General features: G+C 36.1%; 2 protein-coding genes and 1 long non-coding RNA gene across 14 annotated transcripts in view; 2 read left to right on the forward strand and 1 right to left on the reverse strand.

Moving 5' to 3' along the window:
- Positions 1 to 9,511, forward strand: part of LOC136831491 (cell adhesion molecule Dscam2-like) — a 712,499-nt gene extending 702,988 nt beyond the window's left edge. For all 10 annotated transcript variants that reach the window (XR_010850906.1, XM_067092005.1, XM_067092006.1 and 7 more), the window contains one exon: positions 2,975 to 9,511. Coding sequence is in view for 9 of the 10 variants with exons in the window: in XM_067092005.1 (XP_066948106.1) it covers positions 2,975 to 3,062 (88 nt within the window). In the remaining variant the exon portion in view is untranslated. The remainder of the gene's footprint in view (positions 1 to 2,974) is intronic.
- The window catches only part of LOC136831496 (uncharacterized), a 162,637-nt gene that overhangs the window by 6,786 nt on the left and 133,520 nt on the right, over positions 1 to 22,331 (reverse strand). The window contains exons 3-5 of one of the 2 annotated variants that reach the window (XR_010850907.1): positions 18,524 to 18,704; positions 2,960 to 3,106; positions 177 to 260 (exon numbers count right to left, since the gene is read on the reverse strand). This is a non-coding gene — a long non-coding RNA (uncharacterized lncRNA). The remainder of the gene's footprint in view (positions 1 to 176; positions 261 to 2,959; positions 3,107 to 18,523; positions 18,705 to 22,331) is intronic. The other variant, XR_010850908.1, reaches the window with a different exon arrangement.
- Positions 20,458 to 22,331, forward strand: part of LOC136831494 (uncharacterized) — a 29,466-nt gene continuing 27,592 nt past the window's right edge. The window contains exon 1 of one of the 2 annotated variants that reach the window (XM_067092015.1): positions 20,458 to 20,603. The gene's annotated coding sequence lies outside the window, so the exon portion shown is untranslated. Of the gene's footprint in view, positions 20,604 to 20,719; positions 20,808 to 22,331 lie in introns of those variants that run through there. The other variant, XM_067092016.1, reaches the window with a different exon arrangement.

Genomic DNA, 22,331 nt, shown 5'->3' on the forward strand with positions numbered 1-22,331 from the left:
AAAAAGCTATGTAGAATGCTGGAGTTACTACCTCCAGTTCGATCATCTCAAACAGATGTCGATATATACCAGGGGTGAGCTATTACGCTTCCACAGGCCTTCGTCCAATAGACTTCTCAATTCTCAAAGACCCAAATTGGATGAGCCGTTACACACTTGTAACCCGGAATACTCACCCGACCGCCAAGTAGGCGTCAAAAATTATTGGCCTACAGTCCTGATCACCATCACTATAAACTGGCAAGGATTGTCAGCTCCTCCTGACAAAAGAGGAATCAAATGCCATGAGTTGATACAGTAAAACTATGTATTTATTAGTGGCTTTTCAGGCTAAACCCTCCCCTACATTTTCTCTGCACATAATTTCAGTAGACAAGGATGAGGACAAAAAGAGCAAAATATTACTAAGGGGCGGTTTTGTCAGGCTAATCACTGTGTACATGCTCACCATAAATGGCGAGAGCCTTAGAGAACTGACAAGAACAGCAACTCCTAATTTATTTTTTTCTACCATGCTAACCAAGGTGTAAAGTGGCCATGAGCCCAACACAAGATATTAACTTGCATCTAGTAAATGACTGCATTAGCCAAGGATGAATGGACACTAGTCTTGGTAAAGACTCCCAAGCTGCCAAAATCACAGCCAGTACAGTCTCTTAAGCATGGCAGAAAGCCAGATATGCTAGCCTACCATACAGAATGCATTACCTGGCAGTGGATAAGGTCTGTTATTAGATTAATTTATCCAAACAAAGGATATTCATCAATTACCAGCCACACCTGAGCATTTACAGAGAAAAATGGCATAATACAAAAAGCAGTATACAGTAGTATATGAAAACGAAAATTTATGCTGTACTGAAAACATTACATGGCCTTTTGAAATGACATGTTGACAAAATTCAGACTGTCTTCCTGAGGCATCCTTCTTGATAAAGAGATAATGTGCCGCAGATATAATGTAAGATGCCCTTTGGCAGAGTACCAAGGGTATTGCTGACAAAATTCAGACTGTCTTCCTGAGGCATCCTTCTTGATAAAGAGATAATGTGCCGCAGATATAATGTAAGATGCCCTTTGGCAGAGTACCAAGGGTATTGCTAAAAAAAAAAAAAAAAAAACCACTTAAAGGAAAATACAGCTTCTTTGCATCAAGTCAGTCTGTAATTGTAGAAAACACAAAAAACCAAGAATATGTAAAGCAAATTAATAAACTGCATTATACTGTAAAGCATAACCTCAAAATTCACTTTATCAAAACCATTAACTATAAAATCCATTCTTCATGTACTCTTCTGCAATTGATGTGTTAGTTACTGGGATCTGATGGCTTTTGTAAAGTGTCACCTGACAAATACTATATTTTGAAAGCTATATGGCTTCAAGAAAGAAGAGTTAGAGAGCCCTTAGGGATATCATGGATGATGTTGCATACAGACAACCCCAATAACTGCATCCCCTGGTACAATAAAGTTTAGCTCTTCCTAAGAACATATCTAGAAATATTTTTTGACACTGTTCTTCACCATTTAGATAAATTAAATCTTGGGCTATGACGAACATGTAAAAATGAAATGAAAGAGTAATTTTATTTCCACATCATTTTTTGGAGTGAAACCCTCCAAAAGAAGCTCAAGTGGGTTTCTGCTTAACAAGACAGCATGCATCCAACATCATACTTGCATCAGTATAAAACAAATTATGAATTAGCACCATAAATCTTCAGGTAGCTCATTATTTTGGTATTGTCATTGATTCATGTCACTGGTCTTAGAATTATTGCCATTATCCATTTCAAAGTGAGTTTTTGAACTACAATTGAAGTACTGAACAGAAGTTTTTTTCTTTTATAATACTTGAATATGTATCTATGTATTGTCAAGTTTTTTTAATTGAATGCATCTTAGGAGGAAAGACTATGCATACAGAGATAAAATAGCACCACATGGAGAAACAGTTGATGGAAAGAGTTTTAGTATTCTGGAACGATATCCTATACTGTACAGGTTTTCTCAAGTTGGAATTTAGGGAAAGACTAAAAAAAAAAAAAAAGGCAAACTGAACAGTAGGTCAGCTGAAAGATTTGGAAGTCAAATAGACAAATTGCATACCAATAAATTAAAATTACATACCAGTCTATCATCTGTATTGCTATATGGACATGAACCATGATACACACCAGTCTATTATCTATAGGTATTGTTATATGGACATGAACCATGAAAATTAAGCTACTGCATATCAAAAAGATTTGTCAAGAATAAAGCTTTAGCACATTGGGAGGCAGTTGGCAGTAAAGAGTTAAGACATGACAGCAAAGGAAATTAAGTAAGTTTTATATATTGTACAGATAAGATCAAGATGAAAGGGTGAATAGTATGTGATTGTGTTAGCTGGGCTCCTGCCTGGAGTTAGAAGACCCATACCTACTTGGGTTAGAAAAATGAGATGAGAGGCTGGAGATGAGTGGAGATGTGTGGAACTGAAAGCACAGGAATGACAGAATTTCAAGGGGAATTGCACATTGTTGGAGGCAGTGAAGAGGAGGATCTGTCATGACAAGCAACTTGGAAGCAGGCTATAAAACTGACAATGGATATCCAAGAAAGTTAAAAGATTATTGAACACATTTTAATTTTGTTAAAGAAGATAGGTAACTTAACCATCATCTGTTGAAAGAAACTATTTAGAAAGGGCATCAAAATGATAACAGACAACTGCCTGTCTGAAGAATATAGGCTTTGCTTCCACTTAGATATGAACTTGCACAATATTCTTGAAGTTCACTGAAATTTAAGTTGAAAATCAACATTAAGGCAATTACTATACAGTGCAGTATAGTTATGAAAGTTTTCTCTCTTATGAGGACATTTTAACAATACTGAATTTTCCTCCCTTTTAGAACTAAGATTAAAGGTAGCACATAGGCCTTACTACATTCTAGGTATCTATTAATTACCTCGTATCTTTTCAGGAGCCCAGCAGTTGGACGCCGCTACAGTGAAGGTGGTGGTTCTCTACGAGGCCATGCAAGTGATGCAGAGTGTGACCTACGATGGTAACCTTATTTTAATGCCCTCTCCATTTCATAGATTGAAAGTTGGCACTGGAAAAGATTAACATTTCATGTTATCATGACAATGGTAACAAATTTTATCCAGTTTATTTTATTTACATGTTTGGTGCTTTTCCCACTGCCTTCCAACTTTTGAAATCTTTTTTAAAGACAAATAGCCAAAGACAGTCTGCAGATTTATTCAAGATTTTTATCAAGTTCAAGCAAGTGAATGAAGTACAGAAGAAATATGTCACAGCAGAGTTTCTCTGTCAGTTACAGTGTGTCACTGAGAAATTTTTGTGAAATACAGTGTACAGTATTTTTTCATCTTGCTAACTATTTTCATTGAAGTGAAAGAACTGCTTTGGAACTTTTAATTTGTAAATCCTAAAAGCTATATATCTTAAGTCGTTGTGAATAGCTCTTCAAAAATACTTGTATAGTGCATAATTCTGTTAGGCATGTTGACATACTCATCTTTCTATTTGTCTAAGCATTGCAGTATTGTACATATGAAAAAATTATGGAAATTTATGTCGTCATCTCCTTATATAGCTGATGCTGTTTACCTGTTAAAACATTATGGGATTACTATTACTGAAGTGGTTACTTATGATCCATAATACTATACTTATAACAAAGTTAAAAACATGTTTAGAGATGTCTGTATTGTTAAACATAATAATGCCTGGCAAAACTTTTATTTTTCATTATAAATCTTCAAAGCTAAATCCCTTGTCATTTCTTATGTAAGGACAAATGTATTCATAGCATTTTTATTTTCATTTATCTTCACAAAAACTACTGATAGCCTACCATTTTCATTCAACAGTGATTATCTATCGCAATTGATTTCACATGATTAGTAATATGTGCTGTGATATGATGAACAATAGATGTTGCTAAGTGTACGTTTTATGCAGGTTTCCGAGACGTAAAGTAAAATTATCAAAGTCTAACTGGTTTGTTAAAAGAATTTTGTATTAATTACTGGGTAATGTGTTCCCAGCAACTCACTACCCAGCAATGTTTTATTATTTAGATATCTTCATTGTACAGTTTAAAAAATTCAACATAAGTTGGTTTATTATGTTTAAAGAATTAGAATTTCTTGTCAAGCAAAATCCATGAGTAAATTTCTCCTTGAAAGAATGAAGAGTTTTCTATGGCCATACTAAAAGTGTTTTAACAGTTACTCAATCTAAAATTGGATTATATGATACTGACAAACTTTAATAGTGAATACTCATTAAAATGAAAGAAAATCAAGACCCAAGCCATAACAGATAATGGAATATTTATATTAAAAGTTTACAAATGCTGTTGGTTTGTAAATTGAACTGTATTTATACCAAACATTAAAAATGAGATTTAATCCCTCATGATAACTAGGATGTATATATTTCTTCTCATAATCAACAGGGTGTAAATATTTACTTAAGTACCTTCTCCTGTAATAAGGAAAAGTACCCGAGTCAACTGTTATGGTTTTTATGTTAAAACATATATTTGAAACTCCATTTGTTTAAATGTTTGATGTTAAGTCACCTAATTCCTAACATAATGAATAACCTTTGAATAGGAGTTCCAGTTTGTGAGCCTCAAAACATTTTAGTTTTGACATGGCAAATCAGCCTCTGAACAGAAGCGCTGTAATTGGAGATCCTGCAAGGAAATCCCTCTGATCCACTCAGAGAAAAATAATCAGTCAAGCCTCCTCTGGAGAAGAGCTGTCCTGTAAGAAATTTAGAAATATATTCGCTCTTTAATATAAACAACATTTCAAGCATGGAAACATGGCTCTTATGTGAGAGTAGAGACTGAAGGAAATGGCACAGAATATGATTAGCAAAAACCCATATTTTTTAAGGGATGGAAACTTTCATAGCCACAATGAAAGCAGCTGTGACATCAGTGTCTTGGATACCGAGGAAGAACCAGACCATCTTGCTCTGAACCATCATGAAGATGGGAGCAGCTTCTGTGCATAGAACATCTTGGAACACACCTTACCAGATGTAAACTAACTATAAAGCAGGCTATAGGAGGTCTGAGTAGCACTTACAAGATCAACAAGCAGATCTGACTGGAAAAGATTAGTCCAGTTTATAAGTGAAAGGTTTCCATCACAAATTTTTATTTTTAATTTGTATTTTTCATAGACATACCACCCAGAGATTTTTATGTAGGAGCATTCCTCACTATCAGCTGGAAACAAGTCACTGAAATTTGGTAACAAGGTACAGTAATTGACATGTGGTAGGTGAATGAACTGCCTTCATTAAGCAGTTTTTCCTTCAGTATCAGGGAGGACTTGCATTGTTTGAGGTGGGATTATGATAACAGGGTCTGCTTTGTACAGCCATGAAAAATCCAAATTATTTTAAAAATTTGAATTTTCTGCCTTCAGGAATACAAACCATCACCTTTTACATATGACACTCACCTTAATTGGGAGAATAATCTCTCAGATGACTAGCAAACAATCTCCACCCAGAAATGCCATGCTCCTGAATAGCAACCACTACATTGAAGTGAAGAGCTCACAGGCCCCAAGCAGAGTCCCTTAAGTAACAGGAATGACAGTCACACAGCCAAGATAATTCAAGTCATGCATGAAAGGACGGTAGAGGGTAAAGCAACTCTTCTAAGCTAAAATTTCTTACAGATTTTTTTGCTGTGAAAATAGTATCAAGAAAATATAAACATAACTGTTGCCAAATTACTTGTATTTGGCCCGAGTAGACCAGGTATATTTGGTAACCTTTGAAAATGAGAAAAAGGAAAATCTGGCTTATATGAAATTAATGAGGAAAAGTGGAGTTCTACCTCAACACAGGAGCCAACAAACATGGAATAAATATACCAGGGCCCTTTAATTAATTACTAATTCTTAAGGTATTCAAACTGAATGCTTGCAAACCCTGAAGTTGTTTCTCTGAAGTGCCTCAGGAAGTACCATACTTATGAGAATCTGGAAAATTTTTCCTATTGGGAATTTGGTCCCTAGAAGGCACATATGAATCTAAATGACTTTGCAAGAAGAGCCTGGCTGACAATAGCCAACTTTTGTTGTTGCTCATTGGCAAGTACTTTCAGGCTATAGCATTTATTTATATTCTTAAGTAAAATCTTTTACAGAATTCTTAGGGAGTGTACATAGGTGGGAAACTGTGATTAAAACAAGATTGCTTCATACTAATTGGTTAAGTGATATTTTCAATAATGTGATCATAAACACTAAGGCTTACCGACCTTCACAAGAGTTAAATCAGATAAATGGGTTTTTTAAATGACATTCAACCTTACAGGACTTCTCATGAATGTACAGTATAATTTAAAAATTTGGTTTATGTTTGTTTAACCTTGCAACTGCTGTGTTCTTACATAAATATGAGATGTGTACAGTGTTGGCTGATAACAGAAGGGTGCATACCAAATTGTTAAAGGGCAAATGGTACCTATTGTTATGCTATCAAACAGCCCACTGATAGGATGGCATTCAAGATACCATAAGGTTTTCGTTTCCACAAATATTTAAAATACTGTATCTTAAGGGCACTGTTTCTTTTATTAAGCTATTTTTTTTTGGTGCTCCCTTGGCCTCACCATGCATTTAACCATTTGCCTAGCACATAAATCTGTCATCATGACTGCCAAAAATCACCATCCTCACATCCTACCTCTGGATTCTTATCCTTCTTCCTCACCTTCATCCAGATTCTCCAGTTCCTTCTTTAGCCATTAAGATGACCTCTGACAGAATAGATATTACTGACTGTCAACATCACCAATATTGAAGACTGGTCTTCGTTCTCTTCCAACTTGTATGTACATAGGAAGACACTTCCCCTCTACCTCATTTCTCCCGACAAAGGAAGAAGTGCCCCAAGACATAAGGTCACCATGAAGAGAAATTCTAACTGCTCTTCTCCCATAGACTTACCAAGTCTTGCCAGGAAATCAGACAATTTTGAAGTCTCCACACAAATCTAATACTTCAAAGGAATATTCTTTCTGCTATCCCTGCTGAACAAATAATAAAATAATGAGCTTTGCCACAACTCCCTATGTAGATTAGATAATGATGGGAAGATTGAGATGGTTTGAACATATTCACACCTCTCAGGGGAGAACAGCATGCTAGAGGCCCCTGGGTTCTTGTGGGCACCATATGAACTGGAAGACCCACACCTACTTCGCAGAGACCTGTGAGATGGGAGGCTGGAGATTTGTGGGAGCAAACTGGAGTACCCAGACCTTCTTTAATGACAACTATGAGATGGGAGGCTGGAGATTGTGGAAGCAAAAGCACAAAAATAGAGGAAGAGTTTCTCAGATGCACTTTGCATTGCTTGGGAGAGGCAATGATTATAGGTGTGTGTCAGTTCCATTGGCTAGTTCTCCAAAATAGCACTGCAGTAGGTACCATTTTGTAGTTTTAACAGTATGGATAATCTTCCCTGCTGCTACCAGTAGTATCAGGTTACAGTATACAGTATGTAAATTACTGCTAGGTTAGGAAACATGGAATAAGTTATGATTAACACAGTGGTGCAGCATACTGAATTTAGAGTGGCTAAAGGCAATTTCATGAAGCTGTATTTCTGGCTAATTTATTTTAGAAGTTTTATTACCATGATGTGAGGAATGATTCTGTAAATAAAACTGATTTTGAATACGCAACTAAGGAATGAAGTGTAAAAGAGTTAGTCTCGCTCCATCTACAAAAAATATTTTCGTGTACTGAAATTTGTCATGTTTGAATAGAACTCTGTATTTGAAAGGCTTTGTAAATCACAGACTAAGCAGGGATTCCCTTATTTGTAAATGAAATCCCTACTTTGCAAGATCATTCAATCATTCCCATCATCCAAAGTTGGTTAACATTGTTTTTTCAACAAGGATCTTTACAATTTATGAATTTGTATGTCCGGAGAATTTATTTACATGAGTCAGGGTTATTAATTTGACCAAAGATATAAGATGAAGCTGTAATGCTTGTAAGACAATTATGAACATGACTGAACTGTATTACTTATCCCTTACTTAATTCCTGAAATATCAATTAAATTAAGCACTCAGTCAATATGGCTTAAGCCCTTATCAAGAATAGAACCTGGAGTGTAGATACCAAATGGTCATTTAAATATTTTTAAAAAATCTGAAATTTGCAATTAAAGTCTTGCATAAGGTTTCTGCATTTAAATAATTTATGCACTGCTTTAAAATCTATTACACAAAATTATATGGTGTGACTTGATTCCAATAAAAGCTTTGGAATTGGACTGCAATAGGTTTTATAATCAAGGCTGCTTTATAAAGTTTTAAGAGAGCAGTAATTTTTCTCAATTACTTTTACCATTCAAGCAAAAATCATTTGAAATCTAATCTCCAAGAAAATATACAAGTATAATGAATATATATAAATATTAAGGTTTATATTAATTTTAATGTAATGTACTAAAAAAGCAATTTATCAAGTTTCAAATGTAATCATAGTGGGAACAATTCAGCTGTTAATGGTAAGCTTTTCATTCGTGTCATTCCCTCCTTGTGTTTCTGGAAGATTTACAAGCATCATGATATAAGATTTTTTATAATTAATCTGTCTGCAAGCTGTTTCTAATTACACAAGTATCTAACAGCCATAGTTAATAAATTCTTTTTCAACTTACGGTCCTACGGATTTTGCTGGCACGTGAGAAAGTCTCAAATTTGCTCCAATCATCATGCTTGTTATGTCCAAGGAAATGCAGGACCTATGATGTCTGTGATAATGTTGCCAAATAATATACGGTCATTTATGCTCTGGTTTACAGTTTGTTGGATGAAGGCTATTTCTCTTCATTTGTGAATTACAGTACAATATGAGATGGAACAACCAGTAATTAGATATTACACATTTAGTATGGATTTAAAAATAACTATCATTATTCAATATGCTGTACATGCTTACATATAAGAAAGCTAGTTTTCTTTGCTACATAACTGTTTTCTTTCTATAAGTTTTTTGGTTAGGTGGTGTTGGAGAACATATATATCTATTCTGTTCTTAACAAAATTCCTTTTTTGTACATATGCAAGTGTTTCATGACTGAAATGAGACCTTGCTTTGGTATCTTAAAACAAATTTCAGTATGCACTATATAAATTACCAGTAGCAACTCATGTTTGTCCATAGAACTTTGTATCATAATTCACAAAGGAGGAAGAGAGTTTTTTATGAATGAACTAGGGCTTATTCTAAGTCAAGTTATCAAGTTGTGTCAATAGTCTACTATGATAGCCTCTACAACATTACAATTCTATGTGAATGATATTCTGTATATCTCCTACTCTCGTAACATACTGTATATCCATGTTGTGTAAATCTTTCTACAGATATCCTATACCAGTCTTGCGTTTGTAAATCCTTGATGTATTTTCATATAATAAAATCTTTAAAATTTTGGTTTTATTTATATAGAATCCAATGTTAAACTTGACATGATAGGTAATTCATCCACAATACAGAACAATTATAGAAGCTGCTTTAATACATTCCTTGTGAAGATTCTGAAAGCCTTATCATTCATGTCAACTGTTATGTAACCAGTTAAAAGACCACTACCTAGCAAAATATGCATCCATAGATTGCATTCAATGTGAAAAAGTGAAAAAATTACCAATTCACAAGCAGATAAACAAAATTTTTCTTGGAAAACCAGTTTAACTTTTTTCAATACAAACCCCCCACTTTTTATTGAGCACATTTATGCCCAATCTGTGAATCCTACATATTCTACAACTATCCATTTGCAGATCAAAATGGTGATCATGTGGTTCAGGCAGGTTAATACATAAGCATGCAGTTCCTTGTGTCTCCAGTAGTTACCTGTCATTTTGTGCAATTTTCTCCACCTGCAACAGAGGTGTGGAGTTAGAAGAGTATTTGGTAAAATTAATAGGTTTGTATTGAAAACAAACTAAATGTCAAAACTTACTAGTTTACTTACAAACCATGATTTTGGTATGGCAGCAGATGCACTAAGCTGCTGACAAATTAAATAGTGGCATATAGGGACAAAGAAGCTCCATGGTAAAGATGTGTAAAGAAACTTAAGGCTGGATTAAGAGTTGGGCTGAAACCCTGTTTGAAAGTTAAATAGTATGGACGCAATACTCCCAACAACAGGTACACTTACCCCTTTAAATAAGACCAGGTTGCCAATGGCTGAGAAAAAGACAATGCAACTTCATTGCAGCTCTAAAAATATATTGGGCCAAAGGGAGAAAGGAAGTACAACCAAAACACAAAGCTGAGTCAGCCTTGAAATTCCATTGTTGAATGGACACAAATCAACCAAGGAGATGCCAGTAGAGACATAAAAACCTGCCAAAGCGAAAACTAGAAAATAGTTTCCAGAGTCCCATAGTGATTTGAAAAAATATTTATGGCACATTTGCTGCAAGATCAATTTGTCTTAACAGCTAAAATTTCTATACCATTCAATGTTCCACCACACAGTCTTCCCCAGTCCCAAATGCCCAAGAGCAGCTCATGTATATTTCTTGTCAACACAAAATGACAAATTTTAAATCAATTTATACATTTCATAACTAATGAACCTGAGGTCTTAACATAAGGGGTTTTCTCAAGCACCTAGCTGGAGTGCAATTATTAATAGACAAGGTTTTGGTGCCAATGGGGAAAGAGGTGGGCGGAGCCCGACCTGGTTTCCCCCAGTAGATGTCATGATGCTTCAGTTCTCTCAAACACCTTCCAAGCAAGATGATCGCTGCCTCTCTCGCTCAGAAGCCTACTGTTTTTAGCACCTCCTGCCCATTTTATGCCTTGGTGTTCTGGTTTTTCATTCCATTTTTTTGTTGTGTGATTGTGTTATATTGTGCTATCTGTGTGTTTTTGCCTCTTTGGATACAGACTCACACACTACTTGTAGCAGATGCAGATCTAATGATTGTAATGTAAGCACAGTAATCCCTGTTCTGAGTGTCATAATTGGTTTCCAGAGCAATATAAGAATTTTGGCAAGAGGAGCAGATATAAGAGGAGATCGGTTGCTCCGTCTTGGGAAGGTTTCATACCTCCAGTGGCAGCAGATGCCCTCATTCCTTCTTGTTCTACCCCTTCCGTGCCAAAATCTCCTCTCGTTGCATCTTCTTCTCAGGAAGATTTTACTCCTACTCGTTCTTCTATGGCTTCATCTTTAGATGATTTGAGCTGGGTTCCCTCTCATATGGAATCTGTGATAAATAACCTACTTAAAATTATTAATGTTAAAAAGAACTCCCACCCACTCTTGATATAAAAACACATAGATCATGCATTTTAAGAAGTGGCAAGACTGGTGGCTGTCCCCTCCTTGCTAATAATATAAAAGCATTAAGAATTATATTAGCTCTTGGCTTATGATGAGTTTTAATATCAACCAAAAGGTTGAAGTTGTCATACATCAACTGAGGATTTAACATACCCAACTCAGTCATAAGTATAATTTAGGCAGCATAGTCCCCCAGGCATGAGCACTATGAAAGGTTACTATTGGTTGAGCATGTTGATGTGAACTGCTCCCAGTTCATGAACAGATCTATAATTTCTTATGGAGATTTTGGGTCAGGAGGTTTTACTTAGGTTCTATTATCTTTCTAAAAGAAATCTGAGTTTTTAAAAGACATTAAACCACTTACTTTCAATTTAATCATGTTTATGATTGACTGTCATGATACACATTTTAAAACATCACTATGCATATTCATACCAAAATACAAGAGCTTTTTCATACAGGGTACATACAGCATTCATACTGAAAATACATGAAGTCATTGCCATGATAGTGCTGAATGACCTACCCAGCCCCATATCCAGAACACATACCCAAATTTCATTTAAGTACATCGCGACAAACCACAGGTTATGAAATACACTCTTTAACCACCCTTAACCAAGAAAGCATGAGTCTTGCACAAAGAAAGCAAGTTGAAACAAGTAGAAAAGTCTGTTTGCTGAAGCATGAAGAGAAAGCTTGATCCTAAAATGAGCTCCAAGTCAAGAAACTGAAGTAGAGATTGAAAACTAGCTTCATAAAGATGAGGCTCCTAAAAGGAAGTACATACTGTCAATAGTTCTGTTAGATTAAGATTTGAGCTTACCTGAAAATCAAAACCATATACCTGTACTGTACTGTACTGTATCTTGAGCCCAGAGAAAGACTGAAATCTTCTTGTATGTTTCCACTGGTCTTCTTGATTTCAGACATAGACTAAAATCTTCTGTCTAGTTAAGTCGAACACCTCTGGCTTTCTGTCTCCTGAAGGCAGACAGATACTGATATAAGACTCCAGGTATTTTGGGACTAAAAAAGACCACGTGAAAACTTTTTTTCTGCTGTTGTAAGGTACTATTGTTCCAAACTTGTCAGGCTGTCACTGAGAGGACCTGGCAGTCCAATAAATTACACCCTTAAAAGTAGAAGGCCCCAAAGCTGTGGGAGAAACATTTCAAAGTCAAAAAGGGAGAGTTGAACCTCAATGACATGACACCCAAGCACAATCCCAGTGGAAATTGTGCAATGGTAACTAAACCAGAGGAAGACCAGTGATTGAGTTCCAGCAGGGAGAAAAGAGGGTGCTTCAAAGAAGATTAATGAACTATAACCAAGGTTTTCCCAGATTTAAGTCTCATGGGAAGTGAAGCAAAGGTACCATGAGGCATTCTTTTTCCAGTTAGACCCACCAATTTGCTCCTGAGCCTAGATCAGAAAGAATTCTTCAAGGACACAAGAGCAATCCTCCAGTTTGCTCCTAAGTGAAAAAGGATCTAGAAAACAAAGCTATTTAAGTTGGGCAAAAACCAATAGTTAACTGAATTTCCCCTTATGTTAGGGCCCAGAACTTCTATGGATGCTGACAAAAATTTATGGATTTCAGCTGTTCTCATCATCTCAGAGTCTGTACTTTAATGTAAAGGGAAAGTCTTTAGGCATCAGCTAAAGAATTTCTTAACTCCATGGTTCCATCAATTAAAGCAGTAACTTTGATCATTATCCCTGCATGCTGACTTGCAAGAATCAGAGAAAAGCAGCTTATAGGCTATGCCCCTATAAAAGTGGGTACTGAATGACAAAAGGGGTTCAACAGTTACTCATGGTTGAGGTCTCTGTATTCAAAGCAGACCTCCCACTAGAAAGAGGAGAAAAATACTTTATGGTTAACCATAACTTTGTTGGATTCTATTCTGTCATCTTATTCCAGATGACAGAAATAAATCTTTGGCAGCAGTGACAGGAGAAAAACTCCTCCACACAGTCCAAACATAGAGGTTTTGAAGAAAGTTCCTAGTAGGTAAAACACAGACATGAGCCCCACAGAAATGTGCATAGAACTCAAAAGAAACTGCAGCATCTTGCCAGGAGAGTAACACTATTTAGCCAAAAACCTTACCTGGTTTAACTCTTCCAATATTAATGATTTGACAATCCAGGCTGTCCCTATAATGACTAAAAAATGGGGAACTTCCATACCCAAATATACCAAAGTGGATGCTAGCAAGGAGTCATTAATTCTGGAGAAGCTGCTGTCAGTCTAGTGGCATCTCCTGCTAACATAGGTCAGCAAAGGACCTACTCCAGATCTTGATGGAAGAAAAGGTAGCAAAAACAAATGCTAGCTGGGAATACTTTTAGCATGTACTATAGCCATACAAGAGTCAGACAGTTACATAAAGTGTGATGGATATGCCCTGCTGGAAGAGGACCTTCATCCAAAGGAAGGCATTTGGGCATGTGTCAAAATCATGCATATATGAAAAAGGCAAGTACACTGCATATAGCTAAAGGCAGAAGTCTACAAAGATTTGCTGGCATAGTCCCCTCCATGGTGCAGTTCCTAGCCTTCAAGCAACCCTCTTGCTCTTGTTGCTGCTGAAGAAACAGTCCAAGTGACACTTCAAAGCATAGCTAAAGCAAGTCTAAAATGGGTGCTGAAGCTGAACACCAGAAAGAAATCAGAGGGAAGGAAAAATGGGAGCAAGAACATGGGCTGAAGACAGATTGTGAGCCACTGAGGTGGTTAGTTGCAGGTAGATGACTTGTGGCAGAGGTGCCAAATGTCCATAACAAAACATGAATCAAAGAGGTGGCAAACATCCAGGATAAAACCTAGATCAAAGGCATACAACAGGAATGAAAGTGAGCTGAGCAATCCAAAAGACTTCATAGGAGTGGTACTGTACTGGTGTCTACTGGTGCTGATACTTGTTAGCACTGATGACAATGATTGCTAACAATGGAGCAGGTGTTAACACCTGCTGGTCCTGGCACTTGCAACTACAACTCCCAGCACTGGCACACTTGTGCTATTGTTAGTATCTGTTAACCTTGGTGCTTGCTGGCACACGAACTTGCTAGTGCTAGTTCTGTCACTTGATAATGTTTGTACTTGCCAGTGCTCATGCTGGTGCTTGGTAGTACTCACGGACCCTAATGATAGCGCCAAAAGATGCTGGCAGCAACTACCTCTGGGAGTCACCTGGAGAGGCTTGTATTCAAGTGGGGGTCACAGAGAGCAGAAGACACGAATAGTAACAAGCAAAACATTCTTCATCTATGAAGCTTGTTAGCTGTAATGGAGCCAAGAAAAGGCTGTCCTTCCTTTGAAGCTAAGTAGTCTTTGTTCTGGAGGGGACAATCGAGAAGCTGGAGCCAGCGAATAATTACAGCACCCAAGATAGTGGATAATCAAGGCACAAGAAAAACATGAGGCACTATGATGCCATCACCCCCCAATCACCTAACAAAATGGAACTACAGATGGACATGGAGCCAAAGGAAGACAATCAACCCTAAAGAAGTACCAACCTACCCAGTGGTGCTCAAACACCCTCTTAGAACAAAACTCCACTGGACTGGAAAAAATACCGGCAAATAAAAACCAGCTTTGGTAATTCTATAAGCTTTAAAAAGTGCCTAACTGACAAACTGAAGCAGTGCTAAAACAAGATTCCTAATATTGTCAGTACAAGAAAATGTTTATGGAAAACTTTTCCTAGCACTGTAAATTTAATAAATTTGTAATACTGACAAACAATTACTGTATCCAGAATAACAAGTATGGTAAATGAGAAGATACTTGACTTCATTTTTCAAAAAATTATAGAAAACTTAAAATTAAATGAAAAGAAGTATCTTACAGAAGAAATGATCAGTCACTGACCTAACCAAACCATTAACTATAAAAAATTAAATATGTACAAATCATTATTAAAACTGATACAGAAAAAACAGAAGAAAGCAGTTGGGAACAAAGATAGTACAGAAAATACTTTGTTCCGAAATTACCCATAATCTAGTAGGAATGATGGTAAAATAAAATTTAAATTAAAATTAGAAAACACACGGTAATCCTAAATGGCTAAAAAAAATCCAGGAATCCCTGGGGTATATTAATCAATCAGCACACACAAAGAACGGCTCCTGACTACTGGAGAACTGAGGAACAATAATCACAAACACTAACCTATTAAAGCCACATGATCATTTTCTTCTACAAGTGAACTATTGCATATGGGACTCTAGCATGACACAGGCTTAGGTTGTGTGGTCTGTGAAGAAACAAAAGTCTGAAAGGTTATGAATAAATAAACGTGGTACTGTATGGTGGTGTTACAACCTCTTTTTAAAACTCTATAATTAACAAACTCTGACTGAATGATGCTTCAGTTTCAAAGTAAAATGAATGAAAGACCACTGGTAACAAACTGCGTCATCATGGTACCTCGACAATTTAAGGATGCTGCACTTTGATAAGTGCACTTTGACGCTGCACTTTGATAAGTGCACTTTGATGCTGCACTTTGATAAGTGCACTTTGATGCTGCACTTTGATAAGTGCACTTTGATGCTGCACTTTGATAAGTACACTTTGACGCTGCACTTTGATAAGTGCACTTTGACGCTGCACTTTGATAAGTGCACTTTGACGCTGCACTTTGATAAGTGCACTTTGATAAGTGCACTTTGATAAGTGCACTTTGATAAGTGCACTTTGACGCTGCACTTTGATAAGTGCACTTTGACGCTGCACTTTGATAAGTGCACTTTGATGCTACACTTTGATAAGTGCACTTTGACACTACACTTTGATAAGTGCACTTTGACGCTACACTTTGATTAGTGCACTTTGACGCTGCACTTTGATTAGTGCACTTTGATTAGTGCACTTTGACGCTGCACTTTGATTAGTGCACTTTGACGCTGCACTTTGATTAGTGCACTTTGACGCTGCACTTTGATAAATGCACTTTGATGCAAATGCACTTTGATAAGTAAGTAGTATGCACTACATACTCCCAAAAGTATAAATGTTGGTACAAGATGGACGAGGCAAGGTCCCTGCTAGAAATCCTCAATAACATGCATTAGTTTTGAACCCGAGATTTTTGAGTAGCTCACTCCTTTAAAATCTCCTTACTTGTTTTACAGTTTTCAGCCATCCACTTATGAATAGAAAGTAATACTTTTAACATCTACAACTTCCATAATCAATAAAGTAAAAATTGTTCAGATAACTTACTGATATTAATAAGCAATCTCCGAGGGGCTACTTTACTAGTTGGTGATTTTAATTACCCTAATCCTATCTGGGATTACAACTGTATATCACCTGTCACCTGTTCTTGCAGTAAAAGTACATCAGGTCATGAGTTAAAATAATCTGCGCTGTCTCGAGGACAGCACAAATTATTTGTTTCGATATTTCTCAAAAGTATATTGGACTATCTCACTGGTGGATGTCACACTATGCTCATCCAAAATAGGTATACTTGAATGGACACGTAATGACCTAGAGGCTGGTGATCCTTTTCCTATCTATAAAATAATCTCACTAAACATATTCCCTATCATAAAGCTGACTGGGAAATATACCAGTTGTGCAAAAGACCAAGTCCTACACTTGAATATTTATGACCCCATAATCACTAGCGGATCCAGGGGTGGGAGACACCTTGGTGCATCCCCACCATGAAAAATAATGACAAAATAATAATATTGAAGATTTTGATAAAAAATTAAATATAAAAATGTAAAAAAAAAAATCTATTACAGAAATGACATTTTGAGGAAAATAAAATAATAATACCAATAATCTTAATGATGATAATAATGGGCTCGGTATTTCCTGATAGAACAGGCAATTGCTGTCCATTTCATATTTTCTACTTAAATACTGAATGATATGATGGAGAAAATATATTATACTAGGATACGACAGAAATCATATGTATATGTATATATATATATATATATATATATATATATATATATATATATATATATATATATATATGTGTATATGTATGTGAAAATATAATTGAATTTTTCTGGATATAGTGCTCATAATGAAATTATATATTTAACAAAAAAAAATTGTCAAAAACGCCTACAATAAAGTAATACCTCATTCTATAACATATCCTGTCAAACAAGCACCTTGGTGTTCTAATACTCTCTCAGAATTAACAAAAGAATCAGTCAACTGGGAGATCAGATCCAAACGAAAGGTTATGTGATGAATCACAACCTCTACAAGAAGGAAACTACTAAAAATTATTCCAGTGTTAATATAAACTGATAGGCTACACTAAAGTCAATAAATACAAACTCTCGGCAAAGTTTTAGAATAATTTATAATTCAAGGAGGAATATCAGGGAAAAGGTATGTGTCGGACATCTGCAGCAATACTCCGATAAGAAAAGTACGGCAACAATTCAGACAAATGGGACTTTGGTCATAACAAGACACGCTAAACTGGAAATGGAAGCAAAATTCTTGAAGAAAAAGTCCCCATTGATTCATTAAGAGAGAGACTGGAAAATGATAACCAGGTTTTGATCAAGCAAATTCAGTGCAAACACAAAAACAATATGTTCATCTTTTGGCATATTATGTATAGAGTCAAACACCCTAAAATTATTTTTCAGCATAACTGTTCAGCTAGCAACCCACTTTCCGTGTATGGCTGGAAGGGAAATTTTTGTATTGCCACGGAGGCAGTAGAGAAAAAGCAAACTAAGGCTTGAACCTGCGTTTGTTAAAAACACGACAACACCCGTGAACTTATTTCGATACTTAAACATTTCCAATGCACTTTCTGCATAAAAAAATTAAAATCTCTCCCTGGAGCTGAATACGGAACTGATACATTTGTATCGCCTCAGGGGCAGCAGAGAACAAGCAAACAGAGATTTGTATTTGTAAAAGTACAACACAGCGTTAACTAAAATGGTGACTTAAAACTTTCCGAGGCATTTTCTTTATAAAAAAATTACCGATTCAAATTTCTCCCTACGACGAAAAACGTTACGGCAGACGATTTTATTAATGCTTTTGAATAAATGGAGAAGCAATACTTTCAATAATGACTGACCTTAAATGATAATTAAAATGTACTTCGAAGCAGCTTACCGACAAACGTTGATTACACTCTTCGACACTTGCTACAGCTGAAGACAATAGCAAGCTTCATTAACTTCAGCAAGATGAAAATAAATAATTTCACACACAATATGAAGTACTTGCGCCTGCTGGTGGTAAGCAAACAGTTCTGAAGGTTGAGGGGTCCGCTACCAAAAAGCCAACAAGGATCCTGGAAAGACGACACAATTCGTGAGCCATAAAAACTTTACGTTGTTTGGCTCTAGTATTATACGTTGGCTTAATGTTTTTACTTTCAAGAACATTTATCTGAAATAGAAAAAAATAAATTGTACAGTTTTTATTGTTTACGCATCCTTACCAAGAACTAGTAAAATGCCTTGAGAATATAGTAAAGGGTGGAATATACAGAATAACTCGTTTAAATCTGAAACAGCCTGCACTTCAGGGAAAGTATACCCATTATTAAAGATCTTAGGTTAGACCATTAGTGTATAAAATGTTTTTGTTATAAAATGTTTATAAAAAATGTTTGTAAAAAATGTTTATGGGGATCATGAAGACCAAAACAGGTCACACTATAAATATGAGAAAAATACTATGAGATCAATTAGGTTTCACTACATAAATAGGAGGGATGGACCAGTTGCATGTACCTAGAATACCGTATAAGAAAGACATATAGAAGAAAAGACCCTCTATTTGTAAAACCAATAGATTTCCTGAAAACTCTGGACTCTGTGGACACAAGAAAACTTATTCAGACTATGTTGAAATATTGATTACATGTAGGGGTAACAAGTGCAGTTGCTAGGATTTCTACAAATGATACAACATCACCGTTGCAACACTGCAGAGGAAAAATCAAACGCAACAAATGGCATAAGACTGGGGGTACAATGAGTTAACCATATACTTCCAATAAGCATCGCGCCTGATTATAGAAAAATAGAAGGCATAAATTTAGGATTTAGAAACGAGATTTTACGAATCCTGGCATCATTCTATACAGATGACGAACTGTAACTAGGATATCCATTGGAGGAAACTGTTGAAGACATACAAGTTCTCATAAAAAAATAACTAGTGAATGTAGCGTGAATATAAATAAGAATAAAAGTAATACATTCAATTACTGGTATAGTATGCATGACGTACAAATGCAATAAACCACGGGAAAAGAGTAGAAAGGCGCATAAAATAACTGTTACGATTAATAATCGAAAGATTGCTTTACAACAACAAGACGAGCTCATATCAAGGCAAAAGAGATGACAAACATGGCAAACCCAATCGTAAGTAAAAGTTGCAACAGGGTGGTGATGGGGAAGCTGTATTGGAAGGGACTAGCAATGGCGACGTTTACGAAAATAAAAAAGCTTACCAATTAAAAAGAAATGAATGAGTTACAAAAATAGTCAGCCAAGGCAGCACTACTTGCCTTAAGATCTTAAATAGAGGCTTCATCCAGGCACTAAAATGATATGAAGACCAAGTTATCTTTTAAGAAGTATAGGCTACTCTCATCAATAATACGAATAATTCCCTGGATAAATAACCTTAGACTAGTATGACAAGAATAAACCATGGATAAAAAAATTAGGAAAAAAAGCATAGGAAAAAGAAATTAACTGAAGTCAACAATGAATACTTTTAAGGAAAGCTTATAATAAGAAACTCTGAATAACACGGAAGACTACTAGTGGGAAGAGCTAGACTGAACGTGTTAGAGCTAAATGACAGAAAAAGATTAAGGGGAGAAGGGACCAAATGTTTACCTCATGGAGAGGTAACTGGATATTAGGAATATTTTATTTACTTTATTGCCCAGCTTACAACGGCATTAGCAACAAATTCATTTTTTGAAGTAGCCGTATAAGAAAGATAAATATGAGTTATAGCTAATAATCTTACTTTACACAGACCTATATAGTAAGGAAAATGAAAGCATATGGCACCATTTTAAGAAAATAAACCAAAACAAGCACTAAGTCAAACGGGAAGGGGAGTCGTTTCAAAGAAAACCCAACTATTGCAAATACTATTACTACTACTACTACTATTATTATTGTTGTATAGATCTGTCTCTACAAGTACTGCCACACATAACGTAAGCCATTATTTCCTTTATTTTCTATAATAATATAACTCTTTCGTCACACCCAAGCACTTTAGCCTATAATGTAAGCATTTTATTTTTCTAAAATAGGGGAGAATCATTTACTGCCTACTTGACGATGTAAAGTAAACAGTGAACGTGGACTGTGATAACCCAAAAGGATTGCGCTGTATTCTAAAACGAAATTGCTCCTAGGTCCGTGATCTCTTTTATTCCTTCGTAAAACTTTAATTTTAGTGTGCATTAATGAATACCTTAGCGCCTCTTGTTAATGCAAAGTACCTTCCAACGAGAAAAATTATAAGAATAACGTAGGGCATCAACGTGTCCAAATAGGCTAGCCTAGGGTAGGCCTGTCATATCAGGGCGAGGATGTAGGATGATGAATTACGATTTTGTGGGCTGAAATTGTCCAGTAAATGAACAATAAGTTCAAAATATACATTTTTCCAGGGCAAAACTGAAATAACAACAGAAAGAGTAGTTAGTGGGACTTAGCCTGGGGCCCTGTCTGATCGCTCTGCATAGACCCATTCAACAGCAGCAGGTAATGAATGCTGGCCAGTGGGCTAGACTAAAATGACGTTTTCAGTTATCTTACTTGACCAGCCAAATTTTGTCCGGCTTAAACTAAACTGTAATTGACCTTTAACACTAGAATGATGGGACAAGGTTAGGCCAAGGAGAAGAAATTAGCTAATAGCCAGTTGTAACCAGTAAACACCCCTAAAAATAAAAAAATTGTTTTTGCTAGGGGAGTTTACTGGAAACAGTATCAGTAGTGCTAATGCTTAGACCTACTGATATAGGTAATTCAAGTGTAGTCTTTAAAGGTCAATTAAGTTTTTTTGGCTTTTTGAATGAATGTAAAGCAAGCCAAAAACTGAAAAAGTCAATGCATGTCTTATGAAATCGTACAAATTACCCAGCAGCACATGAATGTACGTCAATGGAAATCAAAACATTTGAGCTATGACCAACCAAAGTTTTAAACTTACCAGTCTTCAGAATGATGGGACAAGGTTAGGCCAAGGAGAAGAAATTATAGATAGTTTACCCCACAAAAAAACCACTGAGTTTACTGAAACAATTAACAGCTCTCCTGATTTAGAGAGGGCAATTGAATTTTTGGCCTTTGTGAATGAATGTAGAGCCAAAAAACTGTAAAGTAATTTTGAAATCGTGGCAAATGGGGTAATGGAAAAAAATAATTTTGAGAGTTTTCCCCTCATTCTGTATTTTTTCACCATGGCAGAAGAATACGGATCAGTGGGACAGGTTTCCGTTTGGACAACTGGTCTGGCACTGGCTATGACCCCACCAAAACAAACTTAACCTCACCCTTCCTAGGGTGCCATGCCCTGACTTAACCAGACCTTACGTTCCTAACTTGGCCTAGGTTGCTGTGCCCTGACCTGGCAAAGGAGGGGAGACTTTACCCCCTACCAGACCTTCTCAAGGAACACTGAACAACTAACACATGGACTCCCCCAGGCTTTTGCTTAGTGGTACGTAGTAGCGTAGGTCCAGTTTCTCACGTTTCACGATGCAATGCTATTAAAAACCATGAACAACAAATGCATAGCTTACCATATTCAAAATCGCTGCGATCTGATTCTAAAGATTCCATCCTCAGCTTCTATGCTGCATGGGTGCTGGGACTTTTAGACACAAAATTTCTTTCTCTGACACTGACACCAATGATTCTTGATTCACAAA

This window comes from Macrobrachium rosenbergii, chromosome 48, assembly GCF_040412425.1.
Source record: "Macrobrachium rosenbergii isolate ZJJX-2024 chromosome 48, ASM4041242v1, whole genome shotgun sequence".
Lineage (NCBI taxonomy): Eukaryota > Metazoa > Arthropoda > Malacostraca > Decapoda > Palaemonidae > Macrobrachium > Macrobrachium rosenbergii.